The sequence below is a fragment of the Vombatus ursinus genome, unplaced genomic scaffold, assembly GCF_900497805.2.
Source record: "Vombatus ursinus unplaced genomic scaffold, bare-nosed wombat genome assembly UNPS02014798.1, whole genome shotgun sequence".
In the NCBI taxonomy this organism is placed as follows: Eukaryota; Metazoa; Chordata; class Mammalia; order Diprotodontia; family Vombatidae; genus Vombatus; species Vombatus ursinus.
Window position 1 is genome coordinate 65,229,535 of NW_020954576.1, and position 20,216 is coordinate 65,249,750.

Here is a 20,216-nt window from a genome sequence, read left to right on the forward strand (position 1 = left end):
TTTGCACCAACCTTCTACAAGTGCTGATTGACACTCTTGAATTTAGATGGTTTTAGCTACTGAGTTCGAGGTTGGTTGCAAAGAAATTTGGACAAGCTTATGTCCCAAATTTAGGGAGATTAGGAAGGCATGGAGTAAATGAAGTCTTTTTTGCTTTTTGTATCTTTTGCAGCTAGATGGCTCAATGGATAGAGCGCTAGGCCTGGAGTCAGGAAGACTTGAGTTCAAACCCAACTTACTACTTATTAGCTGAATGACCCTGGGCAAGTCATTTAACCTCTGTCTGCCTCTAGAGAAGGAAATGGCAAACCATCTCTGCATCCTTGCCAAGAAAACCCATGGGCAGTACTGGAATGCTACGGACCACAGGGGTCACTAAGAGTTGGACATGACTGAACAACTAAACAACAATTATTTGCAAAGCTTCCAACTGTCTTTGGGAAAGCCCACAACACTTCTGGATTGTAAAAATACTAGATTCTTTGTCTAACCAAGTGCTTAAATTCTTATTAGGGTTAAAATACATCACAAATTCATTACTTTAAATGTAATTCTTTTTTTTGGGGGGAGGTAGGCTAGGCAATGGGGTTAAGTGACTTGCCCAGGGTCACACTAGTAAGTGTCAAGTATCTGAGAATGGATTTGAACTCAGGTCCTCCTGACTCCAGGGCCGGTGCTCTATCCACTGCGTCACCTCGCTGCCCCATTAAATGTAATTCCTAAAAACAACATTAAGATGTTTAAATAGAAACTTTACATAATTAGTAATTGTTATTTTGTCTAAGACCTTGGTAGCCAAGGGACACACACACACACACACACACACACAACTAAATCTACCTTGGTATTATCAAAAGCTAACAGTAGAGTTCTGCCATTTGTTAAAAATATTTCAACAGCATTGTCTCTCAACTGCCACCAACGCTTATGAACTTCTTTTATTTCTTCATATGTCCAAGAAAATGAAGCTGGTTCTGTTTCTCCCTGAAGACTCTAAGAAAGTAAGCAGAAAAAGACAGTTTTCTTTATGAAATACATTAAGACAAAATGCAGAAATTATTTTAATTGTATTTTTCCCACACCAGGCATTAGACATGTTACTTAGTGTATATGCTTAATAGAAAGAAATAAGTTAAAATTTTTTAAAAAATCATCTTTGGCACAAAAGCCATATAAAACTTTTTAAGTTCCCTTCCCCCCAACATACCATCTTCAAACTTCCCTATTTCTGCTGATAGTGCATTATCTTCCTATAACCCAGTTTCCTAACCTGAATTATTAGGAAGAGAACATAGCATAAACAAAAGCATGAGGGTGGGAAAGCACAATATTTATTGGGCCAATGGTAAGCAAGGTGTATTCAGAAGCCACATGGTATGATAACGATGAGGATGATAAGTTACTGTTTTAATAGTTATTTAATAGTGCTTTAAGGTTTACAATGCACTTCGCATATGTTAACTCATTTTATCCTCACAAAAACCCAGGGAGGTTGAGGCTACAGTGGATAGGGTGCTTAAGAGACTGGAAAACCTAGATACAAAGCCCACCTCAGACACTTACTAGTTATGTTATACTGGGCAAATCAATTAACCTTCTCTGGGCCTCAGTTTCCTCACCTGCAAAACGAAGGGGACAGACTTGATAGTGTCTCTAGAATTCTCTTCTAGCTCTAAAACTATGATCAGAGGATGTCTGGAAGGAGAGTGTTGGGACTAGATTGTGTAAAGCTTTGAATGTTACTCTGCAGAGTATGGATTATACATCACGGAAGTAACAAGAAGTTGCTCAATGTTCTTAAACAAGGAAATAACACAACTTTAGTGGTGTTTTTAGTAGCACCATGGTAGAGTGCTGGATGTTGGATAATGGTGAAGAATAAAGATTTATAAAAATCAATTAGGTTGCAGTAACAGTCTCGGCATAATGTGATAAGGGCCTGAACTGGTGTTGTATCAAAAGGAATGGAAAGGAAATGACAGATGCAAGAGATAGTTCAAAGGAAGGATTAATAAGTCACTGAATGGAAGTGTGGAGGGAAGAAGGATGAGTCACATTTTGTTCTGAAGTTTCCAGAAAATTAAGAACATAAAGACTCACTTTTCCTCATACTGCACTTTGAGGAGTCAGCAAGACATCTAGTTGTCCAATAGGCAGTTAGAAATGTCAGATTAGAACTCGGGAGACAGACTAGGGTAGCAAAGACATTTCCAGAGAGGACTGATAGCCTAACAAAATCTTTTTAGGTTCCAATTCTGACATTAACCATTCAATTAAATACAATAAACATGAAGTGTCTACTGCAGACAATATGTCGAGGATCCAAACACAAAAAAGGAACAGTCCTTCATCTAAAGGACCTTACATTCCATTGGCATTATAATATTAACTACGCTTCCTAGCTTCCTGTCACCTGGAAATCTGATGTGATTTCTTCTTAACAATTGATAAAAATGTTTAACAAAATCATGTGGCTCTCTAGTTAAGATTGGTCCATTTGTCATTATTCTTTCGTGATCTTTAATTATAACAGATGAGGTTTATATAGCACTTATGGTTTACAACTCATTTTACGTGTTATCTCCTGTGAGCCTCACAAATGTCTCATGAGTCTCATGGGGACTACTGGCGGTATCCCCAGTTTACGATTAAAGACACTGAGGCTTGTAAAGGTTAGCCAGCTTGCCCATGATCATGTGGTTAGCATCAGCATCAGAATTTGAAATTAAATGTCTTCTGCCTCTAAGGCCAATGCTCCTTCTACTTAACTAGACTACCTATAACCAGTTCTGGATCTACCTATATGCACTTTCAGTCCATGACTTGTCATCTTTCTCACAAAGATGTGAGAGATTTTGTCAAATGCTTTGCTGAAATCCAAGTATATTAAGTCTGGAACTTGGGAGAGAACTCAGGAATAGAGATTAAAATTGGGCAGTCACCTGTGAAAAGGTGAAAAATGAAGCTGTGTAAGTGAAAGAAAATGCCAAGGGAATGAGTTATAAGGGGTAGAAGAAAAGAAGAAAAATATTCCATTTAGTAATGGAATACTCTTTTCATATGTCTTGAGGGGTTTTATATAGTAGATTATAGGGTAACACAGAAGCTGCAAAGATGGCAACTATCTTGGCAAACTGAGTTCCATATAATAATTTCTGTTGAGAAAAACTTAACTTAGTGCTGGCAGGGTCCAAGCAAATCCTGTATCTGAACTCTTCTGATTACCCATTCACCTTGTCAGAATAAGTACTATACTTTTACAAAGGAAAGGAAAGGAATGGAATAAGCATTAGATTATAATTAGCTTAAAAGCATAGCACCTATTATAAGCCAGGCATTGTGCTAAGTGCTTTTCAATTATTATCTCCTTTGATCCTCATTATTTCCTTTGAACAAATTCATGGCGTTTTCAGCACACTGTTAAACAATGCTTTACTTGAAAAGAGTTTAACTGGACATTATTCATTGTATTTATTTGATTCAGAATTAACTCCTCAGAACAAACGGTCTTTCCTTCAGTTTATAAAAGCTGGTGGAGTTTGAAGGAACTTTTTGAAATTAAAAAGTCATCATAGAGTCCTAAGAACATAATGAACTCTTAAATTAGCAATTGCTTTGGCTAATAAAAAACAACAAATTTTAAAAAAGGCTTTAACTTTGTTTACATTTAGGGACAATTCGGTGTTAATTGCTGCATGTTAGAAAAGAATTCCTACTGAATTTCTTTGATTATTTAAAATGAAATGAATCATTCTCCCTCAAATTATTTATATTAGAATCATTCACGTTATTTGTTTGTAAGCAAGTTTCACAATTTCTCTCATGAATTCCTCTGAAGTCATTACATACTCATAATATAATCATATCCTACAAATGACTTGAAGTAACAGCATAATTTCAGCATCAAGTTTGTCTGAATTAAGGAAAATTATTTTGACTATACAACTTTGTAAAAGTAAAGATTACTGAAGTTATCCAACCTATGAAGCATCGTGACAACTTGAGTTTTTACTGAAATCATCACAAATACGTTTTGGGCTATCTTCTTTCTTTCTTTCTTTATTTGACCAGGCAATCAGGGTTAAGTGACAGGGTCACAAGCTAGTGAGTATCATGTGTCTGAGGCCACATTTGAACGCAGGTCCTCCTGGCTCCAGGGCCAGTGCTCCATCCACTGTGCCACCTAGCTGCCCCTGGACTATTTTCCTTTGAAAGACCACACTGATAAGTAGTGAACTGAATGGGGGAGCGAGCAGCTCTTTTATTAAGAGTGAAGACAATGATGAGAAGAATAGACTGAAAGTGCAAGAAGGCTTTAGGATGAACTATAACAAGTACTCAGAAGTTACAAAAAGGAGCATTTTTCTGGAGATTTTTTTTTTAAATAGGCAACTGGGGTTAAGTGACTTGCCCAGGGTCACACAGCTAGTGTCAAGTGTTTGGTCTGAGGCCGGATTTGAACTCAAGTTGTCCTGACTTCAGGGCTGGTGCTCTATCCACTGCGCCACCTAGCTGCCCCTGCAGATTTTCTTAAAGGGATGATCTGAGTACATACCATTCTGAAAGCGCAAGACACATAATATGAAATCCTGGGATCTCAGTCTCTTCAACAACAATTCAAGAAACATTTATCAATATGAGAGTCAGGAAAATAACAATAATGTGAAATAATGTTTCTTAAGTGCATCAGAAGTGCAAAACAAATGTTCTGTGAGTCATAAGGTGTAAAATTGTTATTGACAGGGTACAGTCTGGGGGGAGGAATTTAGGGAAATCATGGAATTTGAGCTGAACTTTTAAAGGATTAATATAAATTTAGCAGAAAGAGAAGGGAAGATATCTTGTGCGTAGAAAACAGTGTTATCAAAGGAGTGGAGGCAGGAAAATTCAAAACACTTTGGTAAGACAAAGAATGGCCACAGCTTGATCACAGGATGGTGTGCACAGAGGAGGAACAATATAGGATAAGTAACTTTAGCTAAGTTTATATTTGTGCAAAATGAAACCTATACTCACCGAACTTTCAATTGTATCAGAAGCATTGTCTTCAACAAAATACATTCCACATTTACCTGCAGAAAACCATTTGATACAGAATTAACAAAGGAAGTATTGGCTTTATCACTGAGTTTGAATTTACTATAGCAAGATTACTAGCAAATTTGGATAATGGTGTTACAAATCAATTACTTAAATGGACAATTAATTAGAATACAGAGTTTTCTACCAAAAATGAATAGGAGCCCTCATTTATGTTGTCATATGTTATGTTATTTATGTTACTTTAAGGTTTGCAAAGTACTCATTTCATTTGAGCCTCAAAACAACCTTGTGAAACTGGTACTAGAGGTATTTCTCATGCCATTTTATAGATGAGGATGTTGAGGCCATAAGTGACTTGGCCATGGTCACAAAATTACTGAGTGGCAGAGACAGTATACGAACCTGGTAATCTTTACCTCAAATTTAGCACTCTATCCATTCCCCCCAATTAAGTACCTTGCTGATTCCAAGGTATTGGACTTGCAAGATTTGTCTACAAGACTGCCAAAATAGACCCACAAGCTCATTTGTTTCTTTTAAGACATATTTCCTACTACAAAACTTTCCACATGCTAGGAAATTGTGTTGGATGCTCCTATATACACAATGGATATTCCTGAGATCCAGACTGACTATAAAGAACACAGGTGACTAACTTAAGCGAAAGCGACAGACTATTAGACCTTACATATTGTATAACCTGTGAGTTCCTGGAAAGTTTATAGGTAAAATCATAATAACCTCAAGACTAGGGACCGTAAGAACGGCAGTAGACCCTTTGCATCTGTATGAGGACCAAGATCAAATAATACTTTCCTATTCTTTGACATTGTGAGGAGGTGTTAGTGAAGAAATTAATTCCCTTACTGCACAGGGAAATGTAAATGCCCAGATAGCTTAGAAGGGTACTGATATGCTGAGAATTTCAGAAGCCTGATACAATAATGTGACATGAATTATGGAGGAGAAATCACACAATGTAGGCCTTTGTTTTTGTACAAGTATATCTGAATAGAGTAGGTAAAAAAAATAATATTTGGCATTCAAGATCTAATCTAGTATGCAATAATGGAATGACTAAAAATTGAAGTATATATCTATCATGTGTGCAGAAAACTGACTACAGAACTTAAAGTTCCACAGTGTTACTGCTATGCTTTTAAAGGCATAATGATGGATGTCAACTTGGAGGAATTTGATTTAATTGGAATAATTTTTAGAAGTACAATACAAATGTAATGTCAGAATATTTTCAGATAAGGAGGAGACAAGCATGAGTGCTATGCTCTTTAAAGTGCTGATTTACCTAATAAGAGTTCACCAGCTGTCTCTCTAGATGGTGCAACACTGATACATCTTCGATTCACTCTGTCAAAACAGTAAAAAAAATTATGATTTAATGTTTTGACCCATTTTACTGTGTATCGCCCCCTCCCCCAAAATCTGGCTATAGATTTCAGCAAAGTAGTAGAGGGACTTCAAAGGCAAAGACTATCTTAACAAAATCTAATCTTAATGACAATGGAAAAATGTTTTTTCAACATTTGGAGGTAAAATACAGTGAAACGGAGGCTAATAATCCCTACAATTTTTTTTTTTACTATAAATATAACTTCGGTAATTTAAAAAGCCATCCTATGTTTTATAATTTATATTTTCTTAAAAAACTATTTAGTCTTTTAATTTTTTTATGTAACTGAATTATAAACAGCTAGATGGATCATTAGATAACCTCATTGTGTTTAAGTTGGCTTATCTGTCATACTAACAAAAAAGGAACTCTTATTGAAATAAATTCCATTTATATAGTACTGCATTCAGTTGTGTGATCAACACATTGACTTGACTCTGTTTCTTATAGTCTGCAACAAAGAATTAAAAATAAAATAAGCCTTTAGCTAGCTAAAATCTTTTGGTCTATTTTAATTTACTAGTCAATCATATGACAAGCATTTATTAATCAATTACTACTTGGCAGACATTGTGCTAGCAGTAGAGATACAAAGAAAGGCAAAAAACAGTCCCTGTCCTCAAGTCTACATTCTACTAGGGAAGACAACACGTAAATAATTAATTATGTACAGGACATGAACATAATAGCTGGAAGGCAGTCTGAGATGAGAAGGCTTTATTAGCAGCTGGGGAGACTAGGAAAGGCCTCCTACAAAAGGTGGGACCTTAGTGAGTCTTGAAGAAGGCCACGGAAACCAAGAAGTGGAAGGGGAGAGGAAAGAGCACACCAGGAATAAAACACAGTCAGTGTAAATGAAAGGAGACAGGAGATGGAGGGTCATGTTCAAGGAACTACACGCAGGCCAGTGTAGGGAAGTCAAGTGTAAGACTGGAAAGGGAAGATTGTAGCCAGGTTATGAAGACTTTTAAATGCCAAAAAGAAGTCTTTATATTGACCAACCTTACACAGTAGATAATTTACTTTCAAAAATGAAGGGGATATGGACTGAAGTGGGGAGGGACTTGGAGCTGAGAGACAAATTAGAGACCTCTGATTTGCCTGAACTGGGATTATGGATGAGCGGAGAGAAGGAAAACAGATAGAAGAGATGTGAAGACAGAAACAGTAAGACATGGCAACAGACTGGACATGTACGGTGAAAAAGAGAGAAATCGAGGACGAAAACCTGGGTTGTGAGACTGGGTGACTGGGAGGACAGCAGCATCCTCAACATTTGGCAGCGGGGAGGGTTTTGCAGGAAACATAATGAATTTTGTTTTGAACATTTAGTTCGAGATGTCCATGAAATAATCAGTTGAAGATGTCCAAGAGGCAGTTGGTGATGTGTGAGTGTAGCTCAGAAGACATGCTAGGGCTAGATGGATAGATCTGGAAATTACCTGCATAGAGATTATATATGCACCTATGAGAGTTAATGAGATCACCAGTGAGAAAGTATAGAGTGAAATTATAAGGCAGCCCCGGATAGAGCCGTGGGTGACACCTATGGTTAGTAGACATGACGTGGAAAAAGAACCAATAAAGGAGACCAAGAATATGTAGCTGGACAGAGAGGAGGAAAACCAGGGAAAGAATACTGTCATGAAAACTCAAAGAGGAGAAAATATCTAATAAAAAGAAGATGATCAACAATACTAAATGTTACAGACAGGTCAGGAAGAATAAGGATTGAGAAAAGGCCATTAGATTTGGCAAGTAAGAGATCATTAGTGACTTTGGAGAATGTAGTTTCACTAGGCTTGCAGTAGTTATCTTTTCTCCCTTTTGTTACCTGGTTAAACTCCTAGTTTTACAACATTTCTGCTTTTCGCTTATTTCACAGGTACATTTCTTTTTTAAATGCCTTGAATGATGGACAAGTTCATTTGTATTTTCTTTTCCCATACAAGCTGCTACTGATCCTGTTGTTTTTCCTTAAGATTCATCTTTTTAATCCAAATTTATTTTTTTTCCCTTTGTATACTCTTTATACACAAACATAATTTCCACTCTTGGCCTCAATTCCTTCTTGCCCAGATGTAATCTTTCATTTTGTGTTCCCTAAGCAAATAAGCTGAAATAACCATGAGAGAATCCATTTGGATAACACTGCACTACTTTTCTAACAATGTTACAACATCCCTGCATATTCCAAGAACAAAGAGCTAAGAAGAAAAGTGTACTTCTTCACTATTTATATTGCCATTATTTCCACTGTCCAGCAAACTTCACTATGAAACACTGAATTCATTTCCTACCTCTGGTTTCTTTGGATTAGAAAATATGGAACATTTCACACAGACATACATGAAAAGTAACATAATTATCTTTCACAATAATAGTACTTTAATAGATACTGTATACATGCTGCAGTTATTAGAATGACAGACAATTCCTATGGCAGCAAATTTAAGAAAGAAAGCAAATACAGTAAGTTTTTACCTTATAGATTCACTTGCTGCTTTATCTTTTACAGTAGAAGAGAAAGAAGAATGTGTTTTATCTTCAAATAAGTAAGAAAGGGGAGGTTTAATGACCTCTGTTGGGGAAAAAAAGGAAAACAAACATTATTTTTATGTCTGCAGCATTGGTTATATAAAGACAAATATGAAAGAAACCAGTATTACCTTCTGATTTTTGCCTATCTTTAAGAAGGTATTTATTCGGAATAGTTAAATAACACCTCTGTAAACGGCGTCTCTCTCTATTTGGACCTTCTGTTGGATCCAATTGCCAAGAAGCTGGATAAGAGACAGGGTCATGCCAGATTGCTCTACGAGTGAATATATGGGAATATTAACAGTAGCACAATTCATAATGAATTATCATGAAATCAGTATGACGCTACTTGATAGTAGCAATTTATAATAAACACATAACCTAAGTATTTTGTAATGCATGAGGTGAGGCAAATTATTAAAACATGGCTCATGACAAACAGGATGGAAATGGAAAACAGTAAACTTGAGTTCAGATTTTGCTGCTTCTTCTTTTTTTTTTTTTTGGTGAGGCAATTGGGGTTAAGTAACTTGCCCAGAGTCACACAGCTAGTGAGTGTTATGTGTCTGAGGCCGAATTTGAATTCAGGTCCTCCTGACTCCAGAGTCAGTGCTCTATCCACTGCACCACCTAGCTGCCCCCAGATTTCACTTCTAATGCTGACTGCTTGTTCAATCTTAAAACTTCCTTGGTCTTATTTTACCATTTGAAAAATGAGAATCATTCTACCTACCTTTCCTTCTTAAAAAAAAATAATAATAAAAGCATCATTAGCTTTCTCCATTAAAGTATTTTCTAAAACACATTAAAATAGCACCAAGTCACAGAGAATAGTATACACAGCTCAAGTGAAGACGGGATAGAACCACTGCTTCTGAAATAGGCTGTGTCAGGTGATCGCAAGGAAATTGTCAGGGTAGTGCTGCACAGTTCATGCCTTTCTGATCACTGGATGCTGGATAAATTCTCATTGATCTACCTGATTTATTTAAAGGTAATATTTATTGTGATATACTACATGTGTAAAATTTCCTGGATATGATAGATTTAATTTGGCTTTCCGGTATTTTTTGCAAGTAAAATTTTTTCCATATTGCCTATCATATCAATTTTCTAAAACAGGTCAATTTAATTGACATCCTCATATATAGATTTTTTAAACAAAAAAGTACAACATTTTAAACATAAAATATTTATTGTAAAGACGTAAAATAACGTTGTCACCTCTGGACATATTCAACAATGTGTTAAAAATGTAGAAGTTTGCCAAGAAGAACCAATCATATTTTGCTTACCTGTCATGTGTAAGCTGTTGAATAAGTTCTTGCCAGCGTCTACTGGAACTCAAGTCTACTTTATACATTCCCCTGATATGATGAATCACCTTTTTTCTTTCAATTCCCTGAGAAAGTGAAACTGCTTGAGTGATATCAGCAGCTATTTTAGAAATATCTTTTGATTTCATATCTAGGCGCTGAAAGAGACTAAATGAACAGAAACATGAAAAAAATACACTGAAATAATGCAATTATAAATTATCTAAAATTTGCAACGAGTTATGTTGAACTTGACAATTTTAATTGCTTTACATTTTTGAGATTTCCTAATGACAGCATTATTTACAGCATGAATTTCTGAACCCTTAAAAGCCTTGGAAATGGAAAGATCCTCAAACCACCAGATCTGTTTTAAGCACAGCCCCCGCAGCCATCAGTGAAGGGAGAAATGATTGTGGAAAATGACTGCTGTCCAGTTGTCACCAATAGGTAGATAAACCCAAGAGTCCTGCTAATGGAAGCCTCCCCCCTGAATCACTGGTGCTACTTCTACCAGCCCAGCCTTCAAAGACATCATCTGGGGAAGCAACTATTATTGAGAAGAGCTATCCCCACCAGCTGCCACTCATAGGCCAGGCAAGCTATGTGGCTGAAGAAATAGGGTACCCTGAGGAAGAGGCAGGAGGCATCATGTGCCAGCCAGGTCAAACTACCAGCACCACCTTGCCTACCATCTCCCCTTGGATGTCAGTGGAGACAGTCCAAGACCTGAACCCAAGAGCCTTGGGGACAGCAACACTTCTAGCCCGGTCCCCAAAGCTCTCATCCTGGGAAGCTGCAGTTTGGCAAGTGCTCCTATAGTAACCACAGCTACTGCAGACCCAGAAAAGAGAGTTCTTGCCACCAAAGCCTTTGGCACAGTCAGATGGTTCAACATCCAGAAACTACTATGATATTATGAGTGAAAATGACATTAAAGAAGAAGCAGTATTACATGCTTTGCTGCTACACTTTAAGGACCAGGGGACCTTTCCCATTTGACTTGCAGCTGAAACCTTTCATGTGATATCAACCTCATTAGAATGCAAGCTCTGTCAGAGCAGAGACTGACTCTTCTATTATTGTTCCCAGTGCCTACTTAGCACAGTGCTTTGCATGTAGTAAATACTTAATATTTTTTCATTCATTCATTCATATAATCTTTACTCATATATATTCCTAGGTATACATATGTATAAACACACATATAAGTTATATAGTCATTTTCTGCCTGCTACCTGAAATGTATTCACTATGCCTGCATGATTAGGGACATATATAGGTAGCATGGCATGGTAGCTAGAGAGCTGGGCTTAAGTCCCGCTTCTTTCAAACGTGGGCTATGGGATTGCCTATGGGCAAACCATTTAACCTCTCAATATTCTAAGCAACTCTTTAAGATTATAGAAATTGCAGAGAAGGTGCCAACTTGCACTGGCAGAAAGAATTTCCTTACCTAGGATCTCCCCATTATCAATGAAATCACAGGTTCAGACCTTCTCCATAAAAGCAAATAACTATAAGACATGTTAGTTGCTAAAAATGCATACTGAGTATACAAGTTCCTCAAAGATAAAACACTTTTAAAAAATGAAGTAGCTTACCTTTGTTGATTATTATTGACTGCTTTTTGCCAGGCAGCTTTATTCAAAGATTCCTCAATCTCATACTTCCTTAACTCCTAAAAAATTTTTTTGAATAATAATTTATAACAAAGTATGATTTATTTAGCTATTAATAAGACTCTAATAATTGAATATGAAATAAAGGTTAAATAAGGAAAAACAATATTTATTTGCAAACTAGAATATGGGATCCATATTTATTCACCCCTTAAACACTACTGACATCACACAGCAATTCTTTTGGATACAAATGCCATGAAGGCGGGGTCAAGAGAAATCAGGCTTTTATTACAGGAAAAAGGTAATTTTTTCCCTTTCTTTGATATACTAGGAAATTTTTTTTATTGGATTCTACCCAAGTGCTTATACTATTTTTGCTCTTCTGCTATACAAGGCCTGAAGTTGAAAGTTAATGCTTTTACTATTTGCTCTCTCTCTCTTTTTTTGTTTCTTCTTTCTTGTGGCTTGTCCCATTGGTTTTAATTCTTCTTTACAACATGACTTTATGTGAAAATGTTTAATATGAATATATAAGATAACCTGTATCAGATTGCACGCCATCTTGAGGAGGGGGTAGGGAAGAGAGGAGAGCAGGGAAGAAAATTTAGAACTTAAAATCTTATGGAAGTGAATGTTGAAAACTAAAAATAAATAAATAAAATTTAAAAAAGAAAGTTAATGCTTCAAAACCTGCTTTCCATCAAAGCATTATTTATATTTTTAAAAATGATTACCATAAAGAATTACTGAAAATTAAATTCTTTTTCTTCTTTGTTGAAGCAAGAAGCATTTATAATTAAACATGAAGCAACATTGGGATGAAATGAATAACATTTTTATATAGCATAAAAAACCAAATTTTTTTTTATTACTTGATGAAATTCCTTGTGATAGATTTTTTAAAATCTATTAAATTATATTAATATATTATATAGATACATCTTTATATGCAGATATCTATGTATCCATTATATTAAATCTATTTAAATTGTAAGTACAATATTTATATTGACTCACTTCTTTAATTACTTTTAGGAAGTCTGATTTTGTTGGTAGACTGGGAAGAGTGCACTTATGACCACACAATTTTAAAATATTCATGAATAATCTTGCTGTGCCTAATTCTTCTTCAGTCAATTCTTCTTGGTGATTATGCAAAAATTCACTTAAATAAAGGACTAATTTGGCTCCATGCTGCAAAAGGAAATGATAGGAGGAAAAGAAATAGGTACTTAATGTTTATTGAAATGAACTGGATTACAATTAGAAAGTACAAAAAATGTAACAACACACAAAAAGCATAAAATATGCATCTCTTTCTGTAGTAAAGACTTTCCTTTCTTCTTTAAAATGTTATTAAGGTCTAATTAATTTTTCCCCATGGTAAGGGTCTAAGTTCTTTTAAAAAGCCCCCCAAATTTTTTTTCTAAAGCTTATAAATACACAAGGAAAGTTGCAAAACTTGTAGGTTGGTCAGGAATTCTAAAGGGAAATATCAAAAGCAGGAGCAGCTAAGTGACGCAGTAGATAGAGCAAGGAGTACATGAGTTCAAATCTGGCCTCAGACACATAACACTTAACTAGCTGTGTGACCCTGGGCAAGTCACTTAACCCCATTGCCTAGACAAAAAACAAACAAACAAAAAACGATACAGTATCAAAAACTGAAAATGGAAGGAAAAAGGATTTTCTGAAACTAGTAAAAACATGGAAATGCTTTATTGTCTCAAAGAACAATTTTGCTAATTAAAAATTGATAGTTTAAACAGGATCCTGGTACTACACTTTAATGTCTCATCTTGTCATGGACATGGCTATGGGTTTTAAAAGCTATGCCAACAGGGCAACATAGTGTAGCAGACAGAGAGACAGCTTTGAGGTCAGGAAAGGCTGAGTTCAAATCCCTTCTCATACATATACAGGTTGTGTGATCCTGAGCTAATGACTTAACCTGTTAGTCAGAACCACATTAAAATATAATTGGGAAATGCTTAACAAAGTAAATAAAAATAAAATACAGATTATGCCAATTTGTGGTTGTGGTGAGCCAATATGCAAAGCAAGGATCCATTTCTATTTGAGTTTGACACCACTACTCAAGAAGGCGCTGACCTGCATTGTTAGAAGCAGCTTCCTCTCTTGAGAGTTCCCTATAATAAGGAAAGCACAAATCCATTCCCTCTTCTCTCTTTCAGCAGGGGACAGGCTCTAGAAGGTCCTCAAAAGCTTTAAATGTCCAGTAATAGATGGTTATGTCTATTGTCACCAGAACCAACCAAGTTATGTTTTAAAAGTTCATTAGTAAGTTGGGCATGGGGTGATTTTCAATGAAATGGTTAGGACCATCTGTCAGATTGTAGAGGGTTTATAAATTCCATCCAAAGATGTGGTATCCACAAGAATAAAGAACATCTGACCTTCTACAATACTTTGGCACCTCTCTCATTGTACATAATTTTTCAAGTATCACTGACAATGACAGCCTCAAATGAAATTACTCTCTCTACAGTTACCAATGATTCTCTTTAACCTCTCCGCAGTCTGGCACAGTTGATTACATTTTCCTTCTTGATACTCAGGTTTTTACAACATTTGTTCTCTATTGGTTCTTCTCCTAACCTGTCTGACCACTCCTCAGAATCTTTGGCTGGATCCTCACCCAGGCTATGCCCACTGAGGGTGTCCTCCAAGGCTCTGTCCTGAGTCCTCTTCTCTCTATGTGCAATTTTACTTAGTGATCTCATTATCTCCCATCTATTCCCAGATCTATTTATCTGGCCCTAACTGCTCTCCTGACCTCCAGTCTTGCATCTCCAATTGCCTTTTTTACCTCCCAAATTAGATATCTCGTAGACATCTTAAACTCAACATGTCCAAAACTGAGCTCATGATCTTTACCTCAAATCTTCTCTTCTTCCCAATTTCCCTATTACTGCTGAGGACACTACTCTCCTCCTAGTCACTCAGGTTCAAAACCTACTTGTCATCCTCTATTCCTCAAATATTTTCATATTACCTTGTCTATATGTCTCCTCTTCTCCACTCACACAACCATCACTGTACTTCAGGTCCTTGTGCCTGGACTCCTGACCTTCCTACCTACCTTTCAGATACCGAAGTATCTGACAATGTTGATTACCCTCACACTTTACTCTGGCTTTTCATAACACAATACATTTTAGGAAGGAGTTTTAGGAGTGTCCAGAGAAGGAGAACCAGGGTTGTGAAAGGCCATGTGATGACAGATTTAAGGATATGGGGATGTTTGTCCTAGAGAACACTCGAGGGAACCACAAAAGCAGTCCTCAAGGGCTACAGAAGTATAGAAGTGGGATGAGATTAGAGGCCATATGGTGCAGTGGAAGAGAGCACACTTGCTTATAGCTAGAAGATATCAGTGAGAGCTCCAGGTCTGTCATTATTACAAACCATGTTAGCTTATACAAGTCACTTAATCTGACTTGACCTAAGTTTCCACATCTGTCAAGTGAGGGTGTTGGCCTACATCAGTGGTGTCAAACTTAAAACAGAAACAGAGCCTTATAGGCTCTGTTTCTAAGCATACTAACTTAGCAAATCACAAAGTAACATTATTTATGTTGTATTGTATTTTTATTTATTTTGTTCAACATTTCCCAGCTACATTTTAATACACACATCTGTGAGTCTGACATCTCTGGATTAGGTGATTTCTAAAATCTCTTCTAGTTTTAAATCTATGAAACTGGTTTTGTTTGGCCCCAGAAGGTAAAAATTATAAAGAGGCAAATTTAGTTATGAAATAAGAAAGAACTAATTTTGTTCTAATGAATAGAGCAAACCAAAAGTGAAATGAGCTGTTGTGGGAGGTAACTGGTTCCTTCCTCACTAAAAGTCTTCAAGCAAAAGTTGAATGGACACTTATTTGTCAGATACATTGCAAAGGGTTTTTTTTTTTTTAATTGAGGTACAGATAGGTCTATATGGCCACTGAGGTTTCTGAACTCTAAAATTCTGTGATTTTATGAAATATCAACAACCTAATTTGAAAACAACAGATCATTATAGTTTTTAGTGATACTTAAATTAACATATTAAATCATACTGTGCCATTCCTCCAAAGCATAAGATAGCATATGCAATGGTGAAAATAGAAAGATGAGTGTTTAACAGAACACCATAAATTAAGCAAAAGACAGCTGCTACCTGACCGACAGAGACACATGGACGATGAGCAGCAGCCTTGCCAAGTTGGCAAATTAAGAAAATGTTAAATGACTAGAATATTTTCAGCTATGTGTCTCTTAAAAGAAACGTTCTTTATTTAACTTGAAAAATAAAATTTTAAGTGCAGTCTAAACTCTACATTTAAAAATATTTTTAAAAAATCTTCAAGACAGGTTTTTATTTTGATGTTGCCATACTACTGAAGCATTAATCTAAAATTACAGAAAGAAATGCCCTCATTTTTCTACAATAAAAACTACTCACAACCTCAATCATCAGAAATGAGATTATAAGTAGGAAGTGAAAATAACTACATTGCCAGGAAAATACCTGTCACAAAGCCGACAAGTTTTACTCCACTCTTGAGAAAAGCAGCAGCTTTTAGACCATGAGATAATGACTTGGCAGGATAAAAAATTTAGTTATTTCCTTTCCTCAGCAGTTTTGAGTTTTGCCCTAGTTTATAATGGACAGAAGATTAAAGCCAGCACAATAATGAGGATGCTGAAAGCTAGAAGTAATGAGTAAACAGATGGAAAAAATAGTAACACAGTGATAATTACTCATAGTAATGTAGTACTTCCTCATTTCACAGATAGGGAAACTAAGGCTCTGAGCAGTTAAATGACTGACCCATTGTTACCATCTTCTAAGTCTCTGAAGTAGTACTGAACTTTGGGGTCCTACCTCAAGTCCAAGCAGCTATTCTTCCATGCCATGAGGACTTTTCAACTAGAAGAGACATTGGAGGCAATGAGGTGGGGGGGGGGGGGGGGGCGGACAGATAGTGAAATATACCTTAGTGAGCCCAGAGGATATTATTGTATGATGGAACAAAGTCATAGAACCTGGGTTCACATCTTGATTCTTCTACTTACTACCCATATAAAAATCACTTTTACTTCATGGGACTCAGTTTCCTTATCTGTAAAATGATGATGTTAGACTAAGTCACCTTTGAGATCTCTTCTCTAGCAGCTTTAAATCTATGGTTCCAAGTATAATGAATGATCATAATTATTATAATGAGTTATGAGGAAAATATCAAATCATATTCAAATTAAATGAGTAACTACTGAGACATTAACACCTAAGTTACAATTTTCACATTATGAATGGCTGTGAACTCTCTATTCACTGACAGTGGGGCAAAGGCTCCTAATTGTCACCTGGAGGAAGGGTTCAGATGTTGACAGTGAAGTGAATAAAATTCTATAAAAAGAAACCAGTATTACAAATGTCTGTGATGTCTGTTACATTTCCAGGCTAGTCTCCAAGACTATTTAATCCATAATTAGTTGGAATACTGTATATTTGCAATTAAAATTATAGTGACAGAAAATTACACCATTGCAAACAGTATTTCTGTTAAATTATATATTAAACAGTCTTAGGAGGACTAGTAATAAAACCATCAACTAAATTTTTTCTTTGGGGAAATATATTCTAGGTATCAAATAACTAACTTACAAATGAATGTTTGGAGAATAACATGTTAACTAACTAGTATTTAATAGCTTGCATTTATATAGGGCTTTAAGGTCTGCAAAGCATTTTACATGTTATTTCCTTTGTTGGTAATTTGGAGAATGTTTCTACCTGGTTTAAAAGGACATGAGTTACGTTTTAGAAATATTTCTACCCTAAGCAATGCAAAATAATAGCATTTAGGTTTAAAAGGACAGGGTTTTAAGCATTATAATTATCTGTAAAAATTTCAGTTAGGCAGCTGCCATGAAGCACTTTTGTTATCTGGAAAATTCACTCAGCCAAGATACTTCCTTCTCAAATGAATATGTATGTATTCTGTACACAACACTTATTTCTTAAAATTTTTAAAATTCTGATTTTAATACCCCAAACAGAACATTTCCTTGTGCAAAGTAGAACAGAAGAATGAGATCATATGTGAAACTATGACCTTATATTATTCTCTCATATAGTTTGCTTTTCTTTCCAAGTTCATTGTAGTAAGTTCATTATATTACTTTCACATCTCTCCTGTTTGTGCATCATTCTGAACTTCCTTCTATTCTCTTCTGTGCATTAAAAAACAAATGCTTGAACACTGAACAGGTGGCTTTGGAAGAAACTCATTTTCAACAACCAAATTAAAAATGTTTCATACCTCTAAAATTAAGAGACAGGAAAATTAAAGTAAGTGTGAGGTTCACTCTCACACAGATTGGTAGAGATGACAAAAAGGGAAAATGACCACTGTTTGGAGGAGCTGTGTGAGGACTGGCACCCTAATTCCTTGCTGTTATAGCTTTGAGTTGATCCAGCCATACTTGAAAGTAATTTGGAAATATACCCAAAAAGTCACTAAACTGTGCACCCCTTTGTCCAAGTGATACCACTACTAAGCACATATCACCAAAGAGATCAAGGATAGAAGGAAAGTACTCATATATTTATAGCAGAATTTTCTGTTGAGCAGCAAACAATTGGAAACAAAGTGCTGCCCATCAGCTCAGGGGCAGCTGAATAAACTCTGGTATATGAATAAAATGAAATATCACTATACCAGAGGAAATCACGGAAGGTATAGAATCAGAGAAACCTAGGAAGATATATGAAATGACAGAATAAAGTGACAAGAACCAATCAACTTATATTTATAAAGTGACTACAATAAGGTAAAGGAAAACGACTTTGACAGACTTAAGAACTCTGACCTATGCAGTGATCATTCAAGACTCTAAGAAGTGTGATGACGAAACTCCCTTCAACTTCCTGATTGAGAAGCAACTTGACTATAGGTGCGGAATGAGACACATAGTTTCAAATACGGCCAATACAACACCAATTGGACTGTCTTATTTACCAGGGAGAGTTTTTATTGGTCAAGGGGACGGGAGAAAGTAGGAGAAGAGATTTGGATAGGAGAGGGAAAAAAAGGGAACAAACATTTATTAAGTGCCAACTATGTGCCAGGCACTGCTATGCACTCTACAATGTTTTCTCATTTTATTCTCACAACAACCCTGTAAGATGAGGGCTAATCACTCCCATTTTACAATTGAGGAAACAGGCTAGCTGAAGTCAAATTTCAACTCAGGTCTTCCTAATTCCAGTCCCTGCACTCTAACCACTGCGCCACTCCCTCCTGCCGAAGGAGAGAGGAGGAGAATGACAGTAATGCAAAAACAAAGGGAGAAAAAAAGAACAGCAATTAAACATTTTTAGAAATACACAGAAGAGGAGAGGAGGCAGTTGTAAATTTAATATAGATCTTAAAAAAAAATCAACAAAATTTTTAAGTGTATACTATATGCCAAGCGCTGTCCTAAGTCTTTAGGAATTTTTTTGAAAAAGGACAGTCTCTCCTCTCAATGAGTTTACAGTGCTAAAGAGGCATATTTAATAAATGTGATTTTATAAGCAATCTTCTATTATTGGCATTCTTTAAACATTAAATGTTCATGTTTGTCAATGATTTCCTACTTTATGAAGAAAATTTAAAAAAACTTAAGAGCTACATAAATGTAAATTTATTATCATTGCTATTGTTATTACAACCTTTACAATAACTGCTACTACTACTACTACCACCACCACCACCACCACCACTACTACTATTACTACTACTACTACCACCCTTGTAACAACCACCATTACCACTATTATTACTACTACTGCTGCTACTACTATTGTAACTAATTTGTAGCTTTTAATATGGAACATGTTGTCCCCAGATGTAAAATAGGATAGCAATATGTTTCTATACTCAGCCTTTTCTATGCCTTTTCAAGTATGGCTTAGTTCTAGGCAACTGTATAAAGATATTCACTAAAATGTCCAAGTTTAAAATTCTTTTAAGTATTCTAACTTTGGGCTATATTCAGGAGCACATTCAATAAAAATCTATGTCACATGCCGCAAATTTAGTGCTAATATAAATTATGTAACATGGTGCTTAAACTTTTTGGTTAACATACACTAAAATAAAAATCTTTTCAAAGAAATCTCCAAAACAAAATAAATTCTCATAGAATTCAGATCTGGTATTTATAAGTTTCCAAATCTAGTAAATTGGGCACCAGAAGAAGGGGTTGGGAAATGTGTACAAAG

At 35.8% G+C, this 20,216-nt stretch overlaps 1 protein-coding gene across 1 annotated transcript in view; it reads right to left on the minus strand.

Annotated features, from left to right (window-relative positions):
• Positions 1-20,216, minus strand: part of LOC114049583 (lysosomal-trafficking regulator-like) — a 247,660-nt gene that overhangs the window by 47,502 nt on the left and 179,942 nt on the right. The window contains 8 exon segments of the mRNA XM_027870837.1: positions 841-993; positions 5,017-5,072; positions 6,350-6,411; positions 8,939-9,035; positions 9,124-9,269; positions 10,291-10,479; positions 11,916-11,992; positions 12,954-13,130. Coding sequence (XP_027726638.1) covers positions 841-993; positions 5,017-5,072; positions 6,350-6,411; positions 8,939-9,035; positions 9,124-9,269; positions 10,291-10,479; positions 11,916-11,992; positions 12,954-13,130 — 957 coding nt within the window.